This window comes from Lepidochelys kempii, chromosome 6 (genome assembly GCF_965140285.1).
Source record: "Lepidochelys kempii isolate rLepKem1 chromosome 6, rLepKem1.hap1, whole genome shotgun sequence".
NCBI lineage: Eukaryota > Metazoa > Chordata > Testudines > Cheloniidae > Lepidochelys > Lepidochelys kempii.
The window spans coordinates 71,052,775-71,075,440 of NC_136385.1; the positions used below are offsets into that span (position 1 = coordinate 71,052,775).

The 22,666-nt window shown below is 43.6% G+C and overlaps 1 protein-coding gene across 1 annotated transcript in view; it reads left to right on the forward strand.

Moving 5' to 3' along the window:
- Positions 1–697: 697 nt before the first annotated feature.
- LOC140913864 (cytosolic phospholipase A2 epsilon) overlaps positions 698–22,666 on the forward strand; it is a 38,551-nt gene continuing 16,582 nt past the window's right edge. Inside the window, exons 1-12 of the mRNA XM_073350675.2 lie at positions 698–811; positions 1,450–1,536; positions 5,057–5,129; positions 5,882–6,018; positions 6,410–6,541; positions 9,519–9,559; positions 10,292–10,334; positions 11,360–11,432; positions 14,042–14,211; positions 14,334–14,420; positions 15,612–15,649; positions 16,333–16,468. Of these exons, the coding sequence (XP_073206776.1) occupies positions 698–811; positions 1,450–1,536; positions 5,057–5,129; positions 5,882–6,018; positions 6,410–6,541; positions 9,519–9,559; positions 10,292–10,334; positions 11,360–11,432; positions 14,042–14,211; positions 14,334–14,420; positions 15,612–15,649; positions 16,333–16,468 (1,131 nt within the window). The remainder of the gene's footprint in view (positions 812–1,449; positions 1,537–5,056; positions 5,130–5,881; positions 6,019–6,409; positions 6,542–9,518; positions 9,560–10,291; positions 10,335–11,359; positions 11,433–14,041; positions 14,212–14,333; positions 14,421–15,611; positions 15,650–16,332; positions 16,469–22,666) is intronic.

Here is a 22,666-nt window from a genome sequence, read left to right on the forward strand (position 1 = left end):
CTTGAACTCCTGATCACTCCTTCAGTGATTCAAGCACTAATGACAGACGCAGAGGCTAATGAGCACCAAACACGCAAACACAGTGGAGAGGAATCCCTTAACAGCAATGTAGGTCAGGGATCTTGGGGACACTCGAAGCAGTTTTAAGCAGTTCAACTCAAGAGGCCAGCAGTTTCTTGTTCCTGGCCAATGCTATAACTATTATTCACATCCAGCTGATTTGACCTCTCATGAAGATACAGAAGACCAGTGTCTTTGATAGCTCCTTGTCTTCAAGTTCATGTGGGGTTTGGGCCCTACCATGCTGTCTGCTAATTGGTTACCGCTGTCTACAATCAGAGGTACTTACGTTTCAGTGGTGCTCTAAGTGCATAGTTTGCACAGGTCTTTTTTGGATTCCTTTGAGAGGAAAAGTGCAGTATAAAGGGGAAAAAATAAATTTTGTTATTTATTACTATTTCCTAAAATCCCCATCACTGGGAAGAATAGGGCACTGTGGCTTCAGCATCTCCGGTCCTCCAACCACTGTATCTGCAAAGGAAATCTTCCCCCTTGCAGTCACCCAAAAGACTCACCTTCCTAGGGTGAGGAAACGGGGGAAGATTCTTTTCGTTTGCGAAGTCAGAGAGGGGTGAGGCTCTGAGTCAGTTTATAAAATAGCTGGTCAGCTGCTTCTGCTGGTTTAAAAACTATAAATATGGTTCAAGAGTCACTACCCTTGAATACTGGATGTGGTATCCAAGTGCCGTTGATCGCATTGGACTTGCGTGTAACAGATATCGCAATGGAATCATGTGCCAGTTTACCTCAGGTAAGAATGCTTGAAATTCCAGTCCATTGAGGTGTGTACAGCACAAAGCAGGTGCTGTTCATCCTGCTTGGTCGTTAATTATTGTGTGTCGCTCTTTCCAGACAGGGGAGAAGGTCCTTGTCTCAGGGAACTTACAATCTCAATGAGAAATGACAACAGGCTGGGAAGAGAGGGGAAACCTCTTTGGAGAGAGAGAATTCACTTACAAAGATATCAGATGGCCTGGGGCTTTTTGTGTGTTTCATGTTTTTCTTGTTTTGATACGTTAGTTTAAACTGTGATATGATTAGCCCCTAGGGAGGGAGTAGGCAGCTGAGATTCAGGTGGAAAGCAAGGCGGGTGAGTCTACAGGGGGCAGGTTTACTGTTCCTTTTATAGAGACAGGTGAGAGGAGCCTTCATCCTCTGCTGTTTCGTACAAACAGCCTACATTCATACCAATTAAAGTAACTAGGGTGTGCAAAATGACAGTATTTGGTGCATCAGACGAGCATTGCCACATTCTGGGGCTCTGTGATCCACAGCTCTGAATCTGGCCTTTTCAGCCTTTGTTATAGCGGTTATGCATTTATAATAGTGAATGATACTGGATGGTGAGAAGTTTCTTTTCAGTGTTACCATTTTTCTCTCTTGCTTCAGGACCTGAACACTAAGACTAATCCATTGGGAATGAGAGAAGCCAAGGAGAGGGATCTGTACACAGTGCAGCGGACTGCTGACAATAAGGTACTATACAAGAGAATTTCAGAGTCAAACCATGTTAGGGTTGTTTCTGCCGGTTGAGGGAAGGGGAGGACAAATTTATTCACTGATAATTTGAATAGCTCCTTAATGGCTAAGCAATCCCAGCTTCGTGGGTGAAACATGCTGATGTTTAACATTTGAATCATTCTTTGTTCATATTAAAGTTCTGTAGCTTTGGTGCATGGAAAATTTTAGTATCTCCGTTACTTGAAAAGGGACTGGTTTAATGGACTTTCTACTGTAAAATATGTGTTACTACAGACGAGGACAAATTTACTGCTGGTGTGAGGGGTAACTGACATCAATGAAGTGGGGCTATTTGCATCTTCAATGAATCTGGCGCAGTGTCTCATTGGTTTTTCAAATGGTGTAAACCCAGTTTCATGGGTCAACATTACTTCTGGCCTCTGCTGGAGGGAAAGTCATCATAACACAGAGCTTCAGGGGGAATTAATACACATTATATTAAATCCTCCAACGGGAAGTCAGGGTACCAGCTTTACTCAAGAAGACACCTCTTCACGCTGGCAAACTCTCCAGTTTTCACCCTGTCTCTAACCTTCCCTTCTGTTGGTGAAGTGTATTGAGATGGTGACGCTAGTGTCATCCAGAATCCTTGCATTTCACTTGGTCCCTGGCTTTAGACCTGGGCATGGTACAAAGACCACACTGGTCTCAATAGTTGGTGATCTCTTCTGAGGAATATATTATGTTCATGTGTCTGTGCTGTTTATCCCTTTTGCCTTAGGTGCAAATTGGAATGGTTCACCGGTGTGTACAAGAGTTTGCACCTGCAAAATGTGCTTTTGTTTACCCAAGTGGAGGTTGATGACTAAAAATCAGGCCCTATAAACCAATCTGTCAAACACAACTCTGATGTATTTGAAGTGCCACTTAACCGTAGAATCATAGAAGTGTAGGGCTGGAAGGGACTTGGAGAGGTCATCTAGTCCAGCCCTCTGTACAGGCGCAGGACAAACCAAACCTGGATATTTATATTTTATGTATGTTAATATTTGATAAGACCTAATCCTGCATCACTGAAGTGAATGGGAGTTTTGCCACTGACTGCAATGGGTGCTGGATTAAGTCCATAGTGCATAAGAGAGTTAAAAAATGGTCCTATTGCTCCCTGTCCATCCACTGTAGAATACACTTCTATTACGGAGCCTCTGAATGTGGCATGGCTGAATAGATTAAAAACTATATATGTAAATGACAGACTTTGTGTTTGTTAGCAATAAAGGGAATATGCTAACACTGAATAATAATTCTCAGATCATGAAGGATTTGAATGGTTTTCTCTCGAATCTCCATGAGAAAATTAGCAGAATTAGAATCAGAGAATCATAGAATAGCAGGGTTGGAAGGGACCTCAGGAGGTCATCTAGTCCAATCCCTGCTCAAAGCAGGACCAATCCCCAATTTTTGCCCCACATCCCTAAATGGCTCCCGTAAGGATTGAACTCACAACCCTGGGTTCAGCAGGCCAATTAAGAGAATCTAGCTCTCTAATGTCATGGCATTTATTAAACTATTTAGGAAACACCACCTATTTTTGTCAGGTGGGATCACAAAATATTGAGTTACAAACATCATACTGATTGTTTAAGAAATTTCCCCCTTCTGTTCATTAATTAGATGTAACACATTAATAGAAAAATAATGCTGCACTTCCCTAGAGTCTTTCATCCACAGTTTAAAAATTGCTTTACAAAGTTTGAACCAAATCCTTCAAGCCTTCTTTAGGCAAAACTGCCATGGATTTAAATGGGAGATTTGCATTAGTAAAGACTGTGTGATTTGGTCCACTAATTATTTAAGCCCTCACAATAGCCTCTGAGATCTCTTGAGTATATAACTTGCACTATGTACAGTGTGTTAAGTTGGAATGTTTTGAGTAATGATTTACTTCAATTAATGTTGTGTCCTATTTTGTTTTTTTCCCTTTCTGGAACCTTTAAAATGGAGGGTTCATCGTAAGTAAAGTGTGAACTGAATGAAAAATATAAATAAAATGGGGGAAATGAAGATGACCCCAAGAAAGGATCAGGGGAGCAATGTGAGAGGTTGGGGGAGAAATGTTAAATCTCACCCCAGGAGACACAGTCTGGTTAAAAGTAATTAAACAGCTGGGTAGAGGAGATGAGGGATTTTTATGTGAAACAGGGTTAAACATGGTAGTTTCACCTGAGTTTCACTTCACATTTCTGGTGCAAACTCCAAGGGTCCAAACCCAGGTAATTCAAAATTAAAGGAAAGATTCTCACAAATCTCTGGTTTCAGAGTAGCAGCCGTAGAGCTTAGCTCAGTGCTCTCATGCAGTTACAAGAAATCACTTCAAAGGAATCCATATTCCATGGTGGGTAGCATGAGGGAGGTATCAAAGTAGAGAGAACTGAAATTGAGACTAGAAGTAACCTGGGGACCCTGGAGTAAATATTGCCCGCTGGAGGCTTCAACACACTAAGAAGAGCTCTGCTGAGAATAGCAGCCATTTCCCCTGACTCCCAAACCATGTGTGCTGCACCAGTGGCAGCTGGATCTCAAAGAACTAAAATTGTACCGTTTATAAAAACCTCTACAATTTTTCCTTTTCTCACCTAAAAACTTCATGAAAAATCCAGCTCCCAACTAGGCCCTGAATTATACATACTAACACAACTGGACTTTAGTTAGAAACCAAACCAAGCTCCCCTAAGGGGGCCATTTGGGGATCTGGGGCAAAAATTGGGGATTGGTCCTGCTTTGAGCAGGGGCTTGGACTAGATGACCTCCTGAGGCCCCTTCCAACCCTGATAGTCTATGAAATTGTATGAATCTGTGTCTCATATTGTTTTAATCACAGAATCTGGCTTAGATGGTTAGTAGTAAAATATCCGGGGGTAGCCGTGTTAGTCTGTATCCAGAAAAACAACAATGAGTCCGGTGGCACCTTAAAGACTACTGTGCAGAGAAAAGCGGGTGACGGCGGACAGAGGGCTCCGCTCTCTCTTCTTGTCCCGTGTCACCTTCCTCCTCCACAAAGCTCCTTTGCATGCCCCCTGCTGTCCCCTTCCTTTCCTCTCTGGGCTCTGCCCCGCTGGGCAGCGCCTAGCGCGATGGGCCACTGCACCTTGTCTGGGTACCCCAGTGACCTGCTGTGGATGTGCCTTTCTCCCCTTAGCCCCCTTCCTTCCCCGTCGGCATGTCCCTGGCGCTCCACAGCCATGTTGCTCAGACATCAGCAGGGCCTCTCCCTGTCCCCCCCGGCAAGTTAAATGCAGGGACCCTTCCCAGTGCCCTTGGCTGTGAGGTTGTTGGCCCTGTGAACCCAGTCCAGCTTAGCCCCCAGTTATCCTTCCCCAAATAGATTTGTTGACCATTTTATTATCATACAGAAGCTGCCTGAGCAGGTTGCTTATTTGTTAGGTATTTCTCCCTCCCTCATGACCATTTCTATCTACTAGATCTACCCCACATTTTAATGTTCACCCTGGCCTTTTGTATGTTTATTCTGCAGACAGAATCATCTCCTTGTTACTTACTCACTGTAAGAGTCATAAGGGCAAGGAATCTCCATCAGACAGATACCTGTGAGTAACTTTCCTGATCTAGAGGTTCCACATAGTTCTGCACTGGGAATGGTGCTGAGCTGTTCTGCTCCAGGGGGACCTGTACTCCTCCAGGGAAGAAGAAGGCTTCCTAGACTTCCTCAGTGCCCAGAAGGAGCCCACCCACTGCTACACCCTTTTAAGAGATGCAGCATATTTACTTTTGTGTGCTGATCCAGGGTGAAGTGCCAGAGTGGAGGGGGAGCAGACAGGGCAATTGCCTGCACCTATTGCACACCTCTCCTCATGCTCAGAGGGAAATTGAGGAAGCAGTTCCTGCTCTCCACTGAAAGCAAGGACTGCAACTGTGTCTGACCCTTATGTAGGTTGTGCAAAGGTGGGGGAGGTTCCTTGGGCTCTCCCCCATACTGTGCCCTTACGTTAGGGCCAGGCATAGATTGGTGCAGTATAGCTATGTTTTTTCTCACAGGCTATATAAAATATTCATGCTTTTTTCCAAGAAAAATAATAGAAAGCTTAATAAGAAAATAACTGCTTCAATGTATAAAATGGAAAAGCTTCTTTTAAAAAAAATGTGTTTATTGCTGCAGTTATATAAAGAAGGATCAAATTCCTCCTCTTCTCCATCCCTATTATCTGGACTGGGCTGGATATGTTGGACAGAAAAGAAAGCTTTCATTTTGTTCAGTGTGTTCATTCCCCCTGGTGCCAATTAGCACTGCATAAATTGCTGTGTTGTCATTTAGCAAGGTTGTTTTTGTTTTAATATGCAGTAAGCCAGTCTGATTGCTATGTGACCCTGTGGCTGCCGACAGCTTCGGCTGAAAAGTTCTGGACTAAAACCATCAACAACTGCAAAGACCCAGTCTGGAATGAAACTTTCTACTACAGGATCCAGAGCCAGGTCAAGGTAAGGCCTTGAGAACTCTCTCTTATCTGTGCTCTAGAGAGTTCTCTCCTGCAGAAAGGATGATGGTAATGTTCCTGGCTGGCAGAAGATGTGAAAATGACACATCTCAACTCAAAAGTTTGCCATCTTGCCCCAGGCAGTGGAAGCCAAATGTATCAGTCAGCCACATGCCTAGCTTTGGGCTGGGGAAAACCCGCATTACTTAGAGTTAGAAGATGTCTTTTCAAAGGTAGATGTTTCCGTCATTTCCTCATTCCTCCTCTCTCCCACCATACACTCTCTTTCTCTCTCCCCCCATCTTTGTGCAATATTTTCCCCAGGAGTCCCTGCTTCCTGGGCTCTGTGAAAGCCAGAATGCAGAATTTCTAAACTCCCTCATCTCCCTTTCCAGAATGTGCTGGAGCTGGGTGTCTACGATGAGGATGATGTTACCCAGGACGATCACCTCTTCACTGTGCGCTTTGATGTGGCTAAACTTCCACTTGGAGAAAGAGTTCTCATGTACTTCAAGTCTGACCCACAGGTGAAGTATGAAATAACAGGGAGGGCTGGGTGAAAGGGACGCACTCTCCTGGGTTTTCTGCCTACACTACTATTTGTAATGTATTACTGTTTTCCTTCCTGCATGTTGGATTACCCACCCTAGTAGTCTGTCATTCTAACCCTCTGGAAAGGCCTCTTTGCTGGCGCTTCCTCCATTACAATGAAGGCTTTTGCCTTCATGCTCTTGGGCAATGGAGGCTGGCGGAAGTGGGATGCTCTTTGCAAAGCAGTCTCTTCAATGAGTTTGCCGCCAAAGATGACCCTAGTGGAGATTATTCTTCCCTCCAACGGGTATCACTTGAAGTTCTCTGTCACAACTTGTTGGCACCAACCCAGCAATTATGAGGTAGTAGTTCTGAGATCTGGAACTGATACTAGACTGTATCTAGTACTAGTTTATGCATAGCTTATAATTATACACCGTGACACTAATTTTGGCACATGGCTACCTAAACAAGATGTCTAAATTGCACAGCTGATTACTTAAATTGACAAATAGCTGTATAAAGTCCTATTTAAAGTCACATCTGGAAAATTGTTACTTTTTTTAACAAGTTTCCTAAATGATCAATTGCAGTGTAATATACAGCTGGTGTGAAGGGGCAATTAACAGGAAAGCTTGGTATCAAGAGATCTATCAGGTATCTTATGTCCAAGCCACCTCACTGGCATTGGTACTATCCATGCTAAGGTAAAGAGTATTGGCTAGGTAGGAGAGAGGAGAATATCCTTTGGGTGTTCATGTGGAGAATCTCTGTGTACTTTCACAAGGTCAAAGCAACAGGGGCATAGGACTATAGTATTTATATAAAGTATCCCCACATGGACACAAACAGTGAGAACAGCTCCTGTGTTGCAAAATAATGTCAGGTACGGTGTTTTTTGTTTTTTTTTAAGACTTGAAAAGATGAAATAAGCTGCATCTGCTGCAAAAAATTGAAGGTGACTTTGCAACAGCACTTTCTATACTGGGGTCAGGTTTATACACGCAACAGGGATTTTCTGAACAGGAAGCATTATCATGTTCAGGGGTTCTTAACGCTTTTCATATCATGGACCAAATCTATTGGAGGGATTGTCACATTTGCCTCCCAACATCTCAGTCATCATCCCATTTGCGATCCCAAAACACTCCTGAGAGAGCTACAATAATTGCTTATATGCAAAAGTAATAGTTGGAAAGAATGTGGGTATGTTTTTAGCTGTCTTTAATGTGATAAGTGTATTGTCCTTTTTAAAAGACTATATTAATCACACAGAATCCTTTCACTCTTCAGTTATCCATCTCCTCTCTTCCCATCTGATCCTCCCACTCCTTTGGACATGGTTTCCTGCCAGTTGATCCCCTTCTTCTCCAGGCCCCATCCATGCTGCCCTAATTCCAGATTTCCTTCTACTCTGCTGCCCTGGGCATATTGCCAAGTGACCTTGTCCTCCTCTTCCACTGTTCCCCTGCATGTTTCTAAGGGATGTCTACACTTCAAGTTGGGGGTGTCATTCCCAGCTCTGTTTGAGGTAGTACACTAAAGAGAGTGTACCTGCAGCAGCACGAGCAATGGGAAATATCTCATTGTGCAACGAGTGTAGCTGAATGCAGGTTAAGTTGAACAAGCCTTTATTAAACACTTTGGACTGCTCTGTCCATGTGACTGAGTTGCTTTCAGCCTAATTCTTAGCATGACCGCCTTTCCTTTTGTCCTCTCAAGAACAGTCCCTTCAGGGAACATGGCCATCTGACTCCACTCCATTGGGATATAAGATGGGGTGGGATCTGAGTTACCCAGGAAAGAATTTTCTGTAGTCTCTGGCTGGTGAATCTTGCCCATATGCTCAGGGTTTAGCTGATCGCCATATTTGGGGTTGGGAAGGAATTTTCCTCCAGGGCAGATTGGAAGAGACCCTGGAGGTTTTTCGCCTTCCTCTGTAGCATGGGGCATGGGTCACTTGCTGGAGGATTCTCTGCTCCTTGAAGTCTTTAAACCACGATTTGAGGACTTCAATAGCTCAGACATAGGTGAGAGGTTTTTTGCAGGAGTGGTGGGTGAAATTCTGTGGCCTGCGTTGTGCAGGAGGTCAGACTAGATGATCATAATGGTTCCTTCTGACCGAAATATCTATGAATCATCACACATGAGGGGCTAACTGCTCTGAATATGTACGTAGTGTCTTGGCCAGGCCAAAGCGACACACTATTTTTAGCCCACTAGCTCAATCGGAGCTAGTGAGAGTACGTCTCCTCGAGCTGGGAATCACATCCCCCTTCCCCCTGTTTGAAGTGTAGACACACACCCCCTCAATCTCCTCTCCTACTAGCAGTCTGTCTACACTGCAGCTGGGCGGTGTGATTCCCACTGCGGGAAGACAGGCTCATGCTCGCTCAGCTGAAGCTAGCATGCTAAATATAGCCTTGTGGAAGCTGCAGCATTGGCAGCAGTTTAAGCTACAGACCTAGGGGGTCAGGGAGGCTTGTAGCCCAGTCTGCGACATCCACACTGCTATGTTTAGCAGGCTAGCTCAGCTCAAGCTAGTGCAAGTCTGTCTACCCACGCTGGAAATCACACCTCCTAGCTGCAGGGTAGACATATACTAGAAGACTTCCTTATATTGACAGCCTCTAGCTCCTCTCCCACTGATGGGTTGCAACTCCAGTCCTACTGGTGGCAGTGATCCCAGACAGCATCTCATTCCCCCCACCCCTATTAGGTAACAGCAGCTCCTGGTCGAGGAAGGCACGCTAACACCTCTTCTTTGTTCACAGCTGCTTTTACAGACATCCAGGCCCTTCTTAGCAATGAAGAGCCTTAGTGCTTGTGTAAAAGCAGCTAGAAGCAAGGAGGAGAAGCCAGCACCAAGTGAACTGACAGGTATCCATGGAGTGCTCCACAGATCACTAGTAGTGCATGGGTCACAGTTTGAGAACCTATGTTATAATAATCCCGTTAACTTTCTTTTTTCAGAGAAAGGAGGAGCTGGAGGTGGAATTCAGACTGGAGAATATGTAAGTAAAAGCCAAATGCTATAGAATCTGTAAGGGAGAGAAGCAACAATTGAGAGACTAATGAATGAATCCATTTCATTGGCCCAGAATGCATCATTCTTTGACACTACCACTAATAAGCACAGTTTACAATGAGATTTATGGTATCTGTAATATCAAAGAATGGCGCATTCTGGGAGAATCATCAGTGAATCACGACAGGCAGGAGAATTTCACAGAGGGGGAAGAATGATTAAAAAGCTAGTTAAGTTTTTTTCTGTGCTGAATACCCATTAAGGCGTGATTAGTGGGACAGTCTTCACCTGTATCTGGTATTAACTCAAATTTCACTTTAGCTTCATAGTTTGACTTTGAGATAAATGGGGCAATATTGTTCTCTTAATGGTATCTGTTTTGTCTGGAATACTTCTTTTACATTTGGAATCTTGATCCAATGAAGCCAACTGTAATCTCACTTTAGTGAATGTCAGAAAACAGTCACATGGTGTGGCCCAGTAGGAAATATTTGTTAGCTTGATGACTAGAATGGCATGAGCTTTAGTGGTTTTGCCATGGCAAAGCACTATAGGGGGACTTGCACCATGAGATTTCTAGAATGATCCTTTGTTCAGACACAACGATTCCAAAATTTAGCACAAAACTAAGATAAGCCAGATAACAGTTGGGAGAAAGGTGTCTCATTAAATTATATTGCACCCATTACTAAATATGCACTTTTCATTTTGTTTCTAGTTCGGATCCCTCTGAAACCATCGTGACTAATGGAGTTCTAGTGGTAACTTTTATGTTCTGTTATCATCCCTGTCCTGTAGCAGTACTCATAATGCAGGTGAGATGAGGGTTGCCAATTTTGATTGGACGTATTCCTGGAGGTTTCATCACATGACATCTTTAATTAAAGATTAATCTTTAATTGCTGGAGGCTCCAGGACAATCCTGGAGGATTGGTAACCCTCAGTGGGACTAGAGAAACTGTGCTGCTTCGCAGTCAGCAGGGCAAGGCACGCTCCTGCAGAGAGAGGCTGAGACTGAAAATAGATGTGATTTCCTTCTTAGTCATCTGACTCACACCCATCTCCTCCCGTGTATCATGTTTGGAGAGCTATGACTGGAGCAGCTGCGAGATCCACCAAGCCAGCACTCCTACAATAATGCAGAGTGATTCCTTCTGGCAAAAATTGGGAGTGGTATAGTGGTGAGTTGCCTCAAAGCCAGCATTCTCACCTTATTGCCTGCAGTGGGAGGCACTGATCTCTGTAAAGCTATGAGCTCCCCCACAGACTTTATTATTCAGTCCCATCCTCTGACACTGTATGAAATGGTGGAGGAACAATCTGCTTCCCCATAGTCTCTGTTCCTATACCATTCCCCCCAAATTACTGGCACTTAATAACAATAACACTTCCCACAAGGGCTTTGCTTGCCAGTGATACTGGTTCTTAGTAGCTTTTTCTCATTATTATTTTTTCTCCTGAATTAGTCCTCTGTGCCCCTTTCTGTATCCTGAGAATGCTGTTAGTTTGGCCTGCCTCACACTCTTCAGAGAAGCTGTGTTGTAAGTCACAACCACCCATCCTTTCTTACAGCTGATGACTACATATGACTCCCTACAGTTATTCAGTTTCATTCATAATCAGATAGCAAGGTCACTGTAGAACATTTGGTTTTCCTAGGGGCTGAGCATGTTGCCTACGAAGCATTCAATTTGTCCATCAACAGTAATACACTAGGATGGGAAGTAGAACCTCAGATCATAATATTCTCCATCATGAGTTATTTTATTGTTCTTCTCGGTTACAGTCTCGCAAAGTCTGCTGTTTGGAAGTCCAGGTGGATGAGAAGAAGAGGGAAAAGAAAAGGAAGCCTTCATCACGTGAGATTGTTGCTTCATTAACTGGCTATAAGTAACCAGATATTGATTCTACTATGGTGACTGGCCATTCTATGAATCATTAAAATAAATAAATGTAATAAAATAATATTTCCACATGATACAACTTTCTTAACACCAATTTTAAAATGAATAATCCGTTATCGGTTACATGGACTGCATCCCATACATCTGCATAGTGAACTCCTTTAAAGTAACACTAAAGCTGAGATTTTAATCACAGAAGGGTTAGAGTTATGATTCTGACAGCAACCTTAATTTTGTTCACTTGTGTGAGCTGATGTCCATTACAAAAGGCTTTTCATTAAATGATTACACAGCTTAAGGGAAATAACTCGAAATACAACATAGAGAAAAGAGTACAATTTCTTTGCTTTACATTGTGTTGAACTGTTTTCCAAATATTGAATCATATTGTCCAGTGTGGTATTAATTTAATGAGAGAGAAATCTATCTCGGGCAAATATTCAAGTGTGTAGAATTAATATTGATTTTATAACTAGAATTGTCTGACCTTTCTGTGATTAAAATCTCAAGCATGGTGTTATGTAATATTGTTTTTACATATTCTTTCCTTTGTTTGTTTATTTAAAAAACATATTACAAATTCAGTGAAAACTTCCAGTATATTACCTCATAATGTCTCCTTTAGAGGCCTTTTTTACAGATTTAGTCTAAAATGTATTGTTCATTTTTATATTGTATTAGCACTGGGGTGCCCCATTGTGCTAGGCATTAAACAAACATACCTGTCTAAACTAGGGAAAAAGGCTTGTTTAAAATCACTTGTTAGTTAAGACATTTTAATCAACATTATTTCTAAAGCCCATTAAGCACTTAGGCTCACATGCTCAAAGGTATTCAGGCCCCTAACTCCCTTTGAAATCAAGCACCTAAATACCTTTGGCCCTGGGGCTGATCATGACCATTTTTAAAGGTGTGAAATCCTGCCTATACTTAGTTTTAAGTAGTGTTTAAAAATGTGGTATTTTAGCTAATAGGTTGGGTTTTTTAAAAACACAACCACCTCTTCCCCCCCTACTCTATATAAGACTATAGTAAGAGATAGCCTGCAGTGAAGAGTTTACAGTCACAATGGACAGAACAAAGGAAGGATTGTGATTCCCATTTTACAGCTCAGGAAATGAGGCACAGAGAGATTAAGTGACTTACCCAAGGTCACACAAGAATTCTGTGGCACAGCTCAGAACTGAACTGAGATTTACTGAGTACCTTAACTACAAGGTCACCTCAGTCAAACAGTTGTGTTGCTGTGGAAATAACAGCCCTTAAAGAATTATAAGGCAAAGTGTAGTAATACAAACCTTTTATTTATAAAGGAACTAAAGCTACAACAGACATACCTAGATAAATTGCTCCATTCATTCATGGAATCAGACCTTTTTTAGTACTATTAGTGATTATCACATATGGTTAAGGCTGCAATTCTTTCACAGAGGTCACAGAAGTCACAGATTCTGTGACTTTCCGCAACCTCCATGACTTCCTCACAAGCTGGTGTGGCTGACTTCAGGGCCGCCTGGCCAGCTGGCCCAGGGCCTGCTGCTCTGGCACTCCACAGCCAGCCGTACTGGCCGCTGCTGGAGTGACCTGGGCCAAGCTGCTCCAGCAGTCCCTGGGGTCAGCTGCACAGGCCCCTGCTTGGGAGGCCCTGGGCAGCTGGCTCCAGGGACCCGCCTGAGCAGCCCCTGGTGCGGCTGGTCCTGCGGACTGCCCGAGCAGCTGTCCTGGGGGCATCCCCAGGGAGCGTCTGAATAGTGGTCCTGTGGGCTGCCCCATGGCTGGCCGCACCAGCTGCTGCTGGAGGGACCCAGGGCCAGCAGCACCGGCCGCTGCTCAGGCGGTGGCTCCAAGGACCACTGGAACAGCGGTCGGTCTGGCTGGCTTTGGAAAGAACCTGAGCAGCAATCCTGGGGGTTCCTTGGGAACCCCTGAGCAGCAGCATTCCTGGGGTGGCTGAAGCAGCCCCAGAAGCCATCCAAAGAGCGGTCCCCAGGAGCAGCGGCTGGGGGACAGTCAACCCCCAGCACTGGAGCAGGTCCTCCCAGCAGGGGCCCCCGAAGCAGCAGGGCCCCAGAAGTAGAGATTTAGTCAGGGGTATTTTTGGTAAAAGTCATGGACAGGTCACAGGCCGTTAGGGTTTTCTTTATTTATTGCCCCTGACCTGTCCATGACTTTTACCAAAAATACCCCTGACTAAATCTTAGCCTTACATATGGTACATTAGTATAGATTTGCTCTATTGGAATAAAATAAAAGCAAATAAATGGTTCCCATATCTCATGAAACCCCACGTATCTGAGCCCCTTCTCGTGCAACTTGATTTTATCCTAATTTCTATCAATATCTCTAGGGTAAATTACCTACCCCAAAATTTCCTTGATTACCCAACCCCTATTTATCTAAATATTATAATATAATAATATTGCTCAATATGTGGTCTCTCTTAGCTCAGTGTAAAGAACTTCTAATCAATTTAATGAAGGTGGGGTTTTTTTAACACCCCTATTATGCTATGTTTCCAGTCCAATAACAGTAACTTCTGTGTGTGCTTTGCCTCATTCCTTTAGGGAAAGACATCTCCCTCACAGTGAAAGGATCCCATGAAGACACTCAAGACCTTACATTGGCCTCTGATCCCATCATTAGATCCTCATGTCCCCCGAAGTTTCACTATGTCAAGTATAAGCAGTCAGCATTGGATGTTATTCTACCAAAGCAGAAACCATATTACTCCTTTGTAAGTTATCATTGGCTTTAATATACTTAGTAGTAACTTTAAAGAAACACATGCATTAGATAGCAAAATTAATCTATCTTCACTTTACTCCTTGTGATATAAACTTCTATGTATTTCTTCAGTGTAGCTGTTCCTATAATACAAAGGCGGACTCGCCAAATGTGGCTCTCAATTCACTTCCCACAGGAGAGAAAGTAACAATAGCAGAGGTGAGTGCCTATTGTTAACTCTTAGGAATAAACACTGATCCGTATCTGGATTATTACCAGTGTAACAATAATGGCCTAGGTTGCCTCCTTCCTTGGAAACAATGTCGGAAAGGGGATAAGAGGAGGAGGAGAATGAGGATAATCCCCTCAATGAGTTTTTCTGGCATTATCCCTATGGTGAAAGAGGTTAGGGAAATTTGATTTCAAAGGCAGGGCCCCTTCCCACCTCCATGAATCTTGGGAGCCAGATCTCTGTCTGTCCCACAGGGGTCAATTGACTCTCCACGTGTTCTGTTGTCTCTGACAGTGGAGCTCCAGCTGTAGCCATGCAACCATAGTGCTCCAGAATGCAATCATTGCAGCCGTTGCTCCGGAATGCAATCTTGTATTTATGCACCTGGGATGGGGAGTTCCAAGATTCCAAACTCATTACCATGGGCCTAAGTGAATGGAAGGTGGAGGACAATGGCTGATATAGCAGAGATCTCAGCCCAGTACACGGGTGCAGTTGCCTGAAAAGGCTGGGAAGTTGGGAACTCCTGATTTATTCTATGATTCTGAAATTTTATGGTGATTAACAATAGGCTTTATGATTGTGTAAACCCATGTTAAAGGGCCACAGTTACATGATGTTGCTAAGAGCCAAAATTTAGCTTTTGAAAAGAAAACACACTACTACTCACAAAAACCCTGGATTCTACAAAAACTAATAGCTATAATGAGATTTTCATGATTAGCCAAGCGAGTCACCTTGAACTGTCATTTATTCCACCAGTTCTCAACCAGTACTTGCCTCTTCAGGCTTTTGTGAGTGACACTCTAAACACTCCATCCTGATCTTAATGATAAATCACTGTGCTAGGTCTTGGGGCACTGCTGCTCATCTCTTCCTGTCCGGGAGGAGGGCATTCTAACTAGCCATGAAACTACATCACACACAGGCGCATGGGAGGAGACAAACACTGGCTAGGAACCCCAAGGTGTTCATCTGTTTAGAATGGCACAGTCACTGGAAAATGCTGAGCAGCTTTACAGAGAATGAATGAGTGGTGTTGAATCCATATACATAGCATCTCAGGTTGGTGTCTGCATTGCTGAAAAGGGACAAGATAAAACTCACTCAAAAGCTGAAGGGAGGGGAAACCTTAACAATGTGATGGCACTTAATGTATTTGTATTCTTGGTTTTCAGGATAAAAAATTTAATTTGTATGTGAAGGCTACAGACTGGTAAGAGATCTATCGTCTTTGGATGTTAATGATTTTATCAGTTGAATTCTGCTCTCTCCCTGTCTGTTTATAGAAAGAGTTTGCTTACTGTATGTCAACAATTTGTGCAAACAAATTAAAAGCACACAACCTTTAATTAATTTATATAGAAAGCTGGAACTTTATATATAAAAAGAACATGGCATATTCTGTACCCAATATTTTCATCAGTTTAATGAGACTCATGTATAAGATAGAAGTAGTGGCAGAGTTAGCAATTTGATATCTGTATTTGCCCTGTTGTGTTGGTATCCTGTTCAGCACAATCCATAATCTGTCATGATGCTGTTTAGATATAAAGTTGATCAGTTACAGTCAGCAAAGCTTATTCTACTACAGCTCTCAAAAAGGCATTGGGCTTTAAATACAGCCACCAGCTTATATCTAAAATATAGCAGGATCCTTCAGAAATTACTTATAGGAATTAATTCCCCCCCCCTTTTTTTTCTTGCTTCTCTCTCTCTCTCTCTCTCTCATGCTCATGTTAAATCAGTTTGTCTATATAGGACTGTGGGAAAGAGTTTTCTGTCAGATTGACTCTCTTTGGAAATGGTTGATTGTCTGCACTGTAAGTTCTAAAATTGGCTATCAGTAACAACATGCAATATGTGTGCCTGTGTTTTTTTTCCTGGTCTGTGCTCCAGCTCAGAAGACCTAGACGTGCGCTTAGGGTTTGACTTGTGCACAGAGGAGCAGGATTTTCTGTGTAAAAGGAAGAAATATGTTGCTGCTGCTCTGAAAAAGGTTCTCCAGCTAGAGGAGGATCTGCAGGATGATGAGGTACGTGCAACAGAATCCCAGATGTTCCCCCTCAGCTCAAATGAGCACTCAGCAACTGGACACCTAATGTGATACATTTACTATTATCAAAACTTCTGAATGGTCAGGAGGCCCTCGATTCAAGCAGTGGCCCTCTGATACCAGTATTCTCATCCATCACATCAATAGACTTAGTTGTCTTATCCCTCCCCTCCTCTGTCTCCAACACGCTTGACTCCTTTGCCACACAGAGTCCATCCCAATAAACCTCAGCCATGGCTCATTCCAAAAATCTGCTTCCTCATTTCCTTTCCCGTGTCACCAAAAGCCTGTGAATGAAGTATCATGACCCCACTGTCTTACTCCAATCACATTTGTTCTCTCTTTTTTAGTTCTGTCACAGTCCTGGTCAAACAATACTACTTTTGTCTCATTGACACCCATGCCCACAATTCCTGTTATTCATTTGTTACCTTTGGCTTCCCTAAAATCTTCCCCCATTCTGCACCCTTCTTTCTTTCCATGAAAGATCCTGTCAATTTCACCAAACAGAAAATTGACACAGTCCTCCATGATCTCTGTCCTCCTTCTTCTTACTTGCCCCATCACCTTCTACTACCCTCTTCTTCCTTTCCTGACTACTCTCTCTACCAATCTCAGCAACTCCATCTCCTCCCCACTCCAACCCTTCCTTACTATCACCCCTCCTATACTTCTTCCTTAACCTATCACTGTGCTCTAGCTACTTTCCGTCACAATATAAGTATGTTCTAGTCTTTATCCATCATAAGCATCTGTACTTCTCACCACCTGCCTCTCTAATGACTGCCCGACCTCCTTTCCTCTTTCACCTCACAACTGACAGAATGCACCATTTACATTTGTTGCCCTGAATTAAATTTCCTTCTGCTTCATCTTGCATCCCATCCCAGCTAGTTATCAATTTCTCCCTCCAGCAAAATTGCTCGCACTCAAAGATTTTAATAACGTCAAAACCTCAGGCTCTACTCCATCCTCATCCTCCTTCTTCTCTCCAATGCTTTGGACACTATTCATAATCATCTCCTTCTTGACATTTTCCCTCCCTGAGCTTTTGTGATACTATCCTCATTTGGTTCTCTTCCTGCCTTACTATTTGATTCACTGTACCTCTTTCTGTATGTCTGTTTTGTCCCCAGGGAAAGAACCGTTCCTCTTTTTGTGTTCATACCAAACAGTACATTTTAGGTACACTGGAAACAAATAACAATAATACTTGAACAAAAGCAACTTCTCCTTCTTCTTTGCCTTCACCTGGAGGCTCTTGTTCTTTATCTCCAAGCATTCCTATCGAGTGCGTCTTCCAACGTGTCCTCTTTACTAATATAGAACTACCTTTCTCTTGGTCTTCCTCATGGTCTTTGATCCATGACAACCAGATCTTATACTCTCTCACCAGCATACCCCATGTCTCATCATTTCATGTAACCCAGAAATCTAGGTCAAAACTCCCTCAACTTTTCTATGATAGGGCTACCCACTTCATGGCTCATACGATTTCATTGTGTAGCCTATCAGCTCTTGTCTTACCCAGCATCCACCTGAGCATTCTTATTTCAGCTGTGTAACATCGTTGTTCTTCTGTCTTCCTACTTAGAGTATAGCAGTAAGAATATATTACTGACCACCTGAACAGGGTGGTGATGGTGGTTGTGAAATGCTCAGGGAGATTATAAACACAGAAAACCTAATAATAATGGGGAATTTCAATATCCGTTAATTTGACTGGCTACATGTCACCTCAGGACAGGATGAAGAGATAAAATGTTTAGACACCATTAATGAGTACTTCTTGGACCAGCTAGTCCTGGAACCCTCAAGGGGAGAGGCAATTCTTGATTTAGTCCTAAGTGTAGCACAGGATCTGGTCCAAGAGGTGAATAAGCTGAACCACTAGGTAATAGCAACCACATTGTTATTAAATTTAACATTCTTGTTGGGGGGAAAATACCAAAGAAACCCACCACAGTAGCATTTAACTTCAAAAAGGGGAAACGACACAAAAATGAGAGAGCTAGTTAAATGGACATTAAAAGGAACAGTCACAAGATGGAAATGCCGGCAAGCTGCATGGAAACTATTTTAAAACACCATGTAGACTCCAAAACTAAATGTATAAACCAAATTTAAAAAAAACAGTCAGAGGATAAAAAATGCCACAATGTCTAAACAACAGAGTAAAAGAGTCAGTTAAAGGCAAAAAGACTTCATTTAAAAACTGGAAGTTAAATCCTACAGAGGAAAATAGAAAGGAGCATAAACTCTGGCAAGTCAAGTGTAAAAGTATAATTAGAAGGCCAAAAAAAGAATTTGAAGAGCAACTAACAAAAGACACAGAAACTAACTGCAAACATTTTTTAAGGACATCAGAAGCAGAAAGCCTGCCAAATAATCAGTGGGACCACTTGATGATCAAAGTACTAAAAAGCACTCAGGGAAGACAAAGCCATTGTGGAGAAGCTAAATACATTTTTTGCATCAGTCCTCACTGCAGAGGATGTGAGGGTGGCTCCCACACCTAAGCCATCCTTTTTAGGTGACAAATCTGAGAAACTCTCCAAAATTGAGGTGTTGATAGAGGAGGTATTGGAACAAATTGATAAACAGTAATAAGTCACCAAAACCAGATGTTTTCACTCAAGAGTTCTGAAGGAACTCAAATATGAAAATACAGAACTACTAACTGTGGTATGTAAGCTGTCGCTTAAATCAGACTCTGTACCAGGAGATGAGATGATAGCTAATGTAATGCTGATTTTTTTTAAATGTCTTCATAGGCAATCTCAGTCTGGTAAACCTAACTTCAGTACCAGGCAAATTGGTTGAAACTATTGTGAAGAAGAGAATTATCAGCCACATAGATGAACATGATACGCTTTTGTAAAGGGGAGTCATGCCTCACCAATCTATTAGAATTTTTTGAGCGTATCAACAAGCATGTGGAGAACGGTGAGCCAGGGGATATAGTATACTAAGACTTTCAGAAAGCCTTTGATAAGGTCCGGCAACACAGGCTTTTAAGCAAACTGTGCAGTCCTGGGATAAGAAGGAAGGTCCTCTCATAGATCAGTAACTGGTTAAGAGGTAGGAAACAAAAAATAGGAACGAAATGGTCAATTTTCACAGTGGTAAGAGGTAAATAGCAAGGTCACCCAAAGATTTGTACTGGGACTATTGCTGTTCAACATAGTCATGAGTGGTCTGGCAAATGGGTAAACAGTGAGGTGACAATGTTTGCAGATGATACAAAATAGTTAAGTCCACAGCAGACTGTGAAGAGTTACAAAGGGATCTCACAAAACTTGGTGACTGGGCAACAAAATGGCAGATGAAATTGAATGTTGAAAAATGCAAAATAATACACATTGGAAAACATGATCCCAACTATACATACAAAATGATGGGGTCTAAATTAGCTACTACCACTGAAGGAAGATCCTGGAGTCATTGTGGATAGTTCTCTGAAAACATCCACTCAATATGCAGCGGCAGACAAAAAAGCTAACAGAATGTTTGGAATCATTAGGAAAAGGATAGATAATGAGTCGGAAAATATCATAATGCCATTATATAAATCCATGGTACACCCAAGCATTGAATACTCCATACACTTCTGGTCACCCCATCTTGAAAAGATATGTTAGAATTGGAAAAAATAAAATAATTAGAATTGCCGGAGAAGGGCAACAACAATATGGAACAACTTCCATATGAGGAGAGATTAAAAAGATGGGGACTGTTCATCTTACAAAAGAAACAACTAATAGGTAAGGCTATCATTTTGTCATAGAGGTCGCAGAAGTCACGGAATCCGTGACTTCAGCCCACAGCAGCTGGGAGCTGCAGGGTCTCCCTGCCATCTCTGGCGGTCAGGAGCTGTGGGGTACTGCGGGGGCCCCAGGAGCTGTGAGCCGCTGTGGCTAGGGTGTCCAGGTGTCCAGTTTTCGACTGGAATATCTGGTTGAAAAGGGATCCTGCGCCAGTCCAGAGCACCCTCCTACACCCCAAACCTGTCATCACCAGCTGGAGCCCTCACTCTCCCCCATAGCCCAATCCCTTGCCCCATCCCTGATCCCCCCCATGCCCTCCAAACCCCTCAGTCCCAGCCCCACCCCAGAGTCTGCACCCCCAGCCAGAGCCCTTAGACCCCCTGCATCCCAACTCCCTGCCCCAGCCCAGAGCTCCCTCCTGCACTCCAAACCCCTCAGCCCCTGTCTGGAGCCCTCTCCTGCACCCCAAATCCCTCATCCCTGGCACATCAGAACCCACACCACCAGCCGGAGCCCTAACCCCCCCTCCCACACCCCAACTCCCTGCCTCAGCCTGGAGCCCCCTCCCATACTCCAAACCCCTCAGTCCCAGCCTTCTACACCCCTAATCCCTCATCCTCTGCCCCACATCAGAGCCCTCCCCCTCCCCTCCCTGCACCCTAACACTCTGCCCCAGCCTGGAGCCCCCTCCCACATTCTGAACCCCTCATTTCTTGCCCCACCCCAGAACATGCACCCCCAGCCAAAGCCCTCACCCCTTCCACACCCCCGCCCCCTGAGCCAGCCCAGTGAAAATGAGTGAGTGAGGGTGGGAAGAGCAAGTGACAGAGGGAGGGGGATGGAGTGAGTGGGGGTGGGTCCTCGGAGAAGGAGCAGGGAATGAGCGGGGCCTCAGAGAAGGGGAGGGGCAGGGGTGGGGCAAGGGTGTTCTGCTTTGTGTGAGTAGAAAGTGGGCAACCCTAGCTGCAGGCGGTGTGGGAATCCATAGCTCCTGGCTGCCACGGGCAGAAGAGGGCTCTGAGCTGAGCACCTCACGGCCACTGTGGGTGGCAGGGGCTCCCTGGAGCTCCGAGTGACCACGGGCGGTGGGGCTACCCCGCAGCTCTGAACTGTGGGCGATGGGGGACTCAGAGCTCTGAGCCAGGGCCCCCACAGCTACCCAGCCGCTGTGGGCAGTGTGGGGACTCCACAGCTCCCCATTTTGTCATGGATATTTTTAAGTCACAGTCAGGTCATGGGCTTCTGTGAATTTTTCTTTATTGCCCGTGACCTGTCCGTGATTTTTACTAAAAATATCTGTGACAAAATCTTAGCCTTACTAATAGGAATTATGATAGAGGTCTATAAAATCATGAATGATGTGGAGAAAGTGAATAGGGAAATGTTATTTACCCCTTCTCATAACAACAGAAGCAGGGGTCTCCCAATGAAATTAATGGACAGCAAGTTTAAAATAAACATAAGGAAGTATTTCTGCATATAATACACAGTCAACCTGTGGAACTTGTTGCCAGGGGATGGTGTGAAGGTCAAAAGTATAACTGGGTTCCAAAAAAGAATTAGATACGTTCATGCAGGATAGGTCCATCAGTAGCTATTAGCCAAGATAGTCAGGGACACAACCCAATGCTCTCGGTGTCCCTAAAACGCTGACTGCTGGAAGCTGGGACTGGATGACAGGTGATGGATCACTTGATAATAGCCCTGTTGTGCTCATTCTCTCTGAAGCATCTGGCACCTGTCACTATCAGAAGACAGGATATTGGGCTAGATGGACTATTGGTCTGACCTAGTATGGATATTCTTTTGTTCTTTATTGGCCAGCATTCTTCATTGGCCAGCCATACATCACAACAGACCTAATCATGTCTTATACACCTTGCACTTTAGTTTACTTAGCATACTCTTACTGCAAAATAAGCCAACTGCCTCCACTTGCACCAAGCACTCTCCACGTGATTCCTAACATCTGCATCAACATTCCCATCATGGCTCAGCACTGAACTATGGTATCTGAATTGTTGCACACACTTTAACTCTATACCAACTAGTTGTACTGGCTTCTCATTGTCCCTCTTAATAAAGCATCACATGGATTCCATCTTTTGTTAGTTAAACTATTTTCTTCTACTGCTGCCCTCCATTCTTCTAGATCTCTTTCCAGTTTGTATTTATCTTCATGGCACAATATAATGGCATTGGTGAAAAGTATGCTCCATACAGCCTCTCCCCAAGCCCCTTGTGTGAAGGAGTCAATTACAATTGGGAATAGAAATAGATTTAGGACTGATCCTTGATGGAGACCTACCTTCACAGTGAATGGCTCACTGTCGTCACAACTGTTTCTTGCTGCTGTTGTGCTACCCTTGCAAATGTCCATAATAGTCTGAACGTATGTCTCCAGCAGATG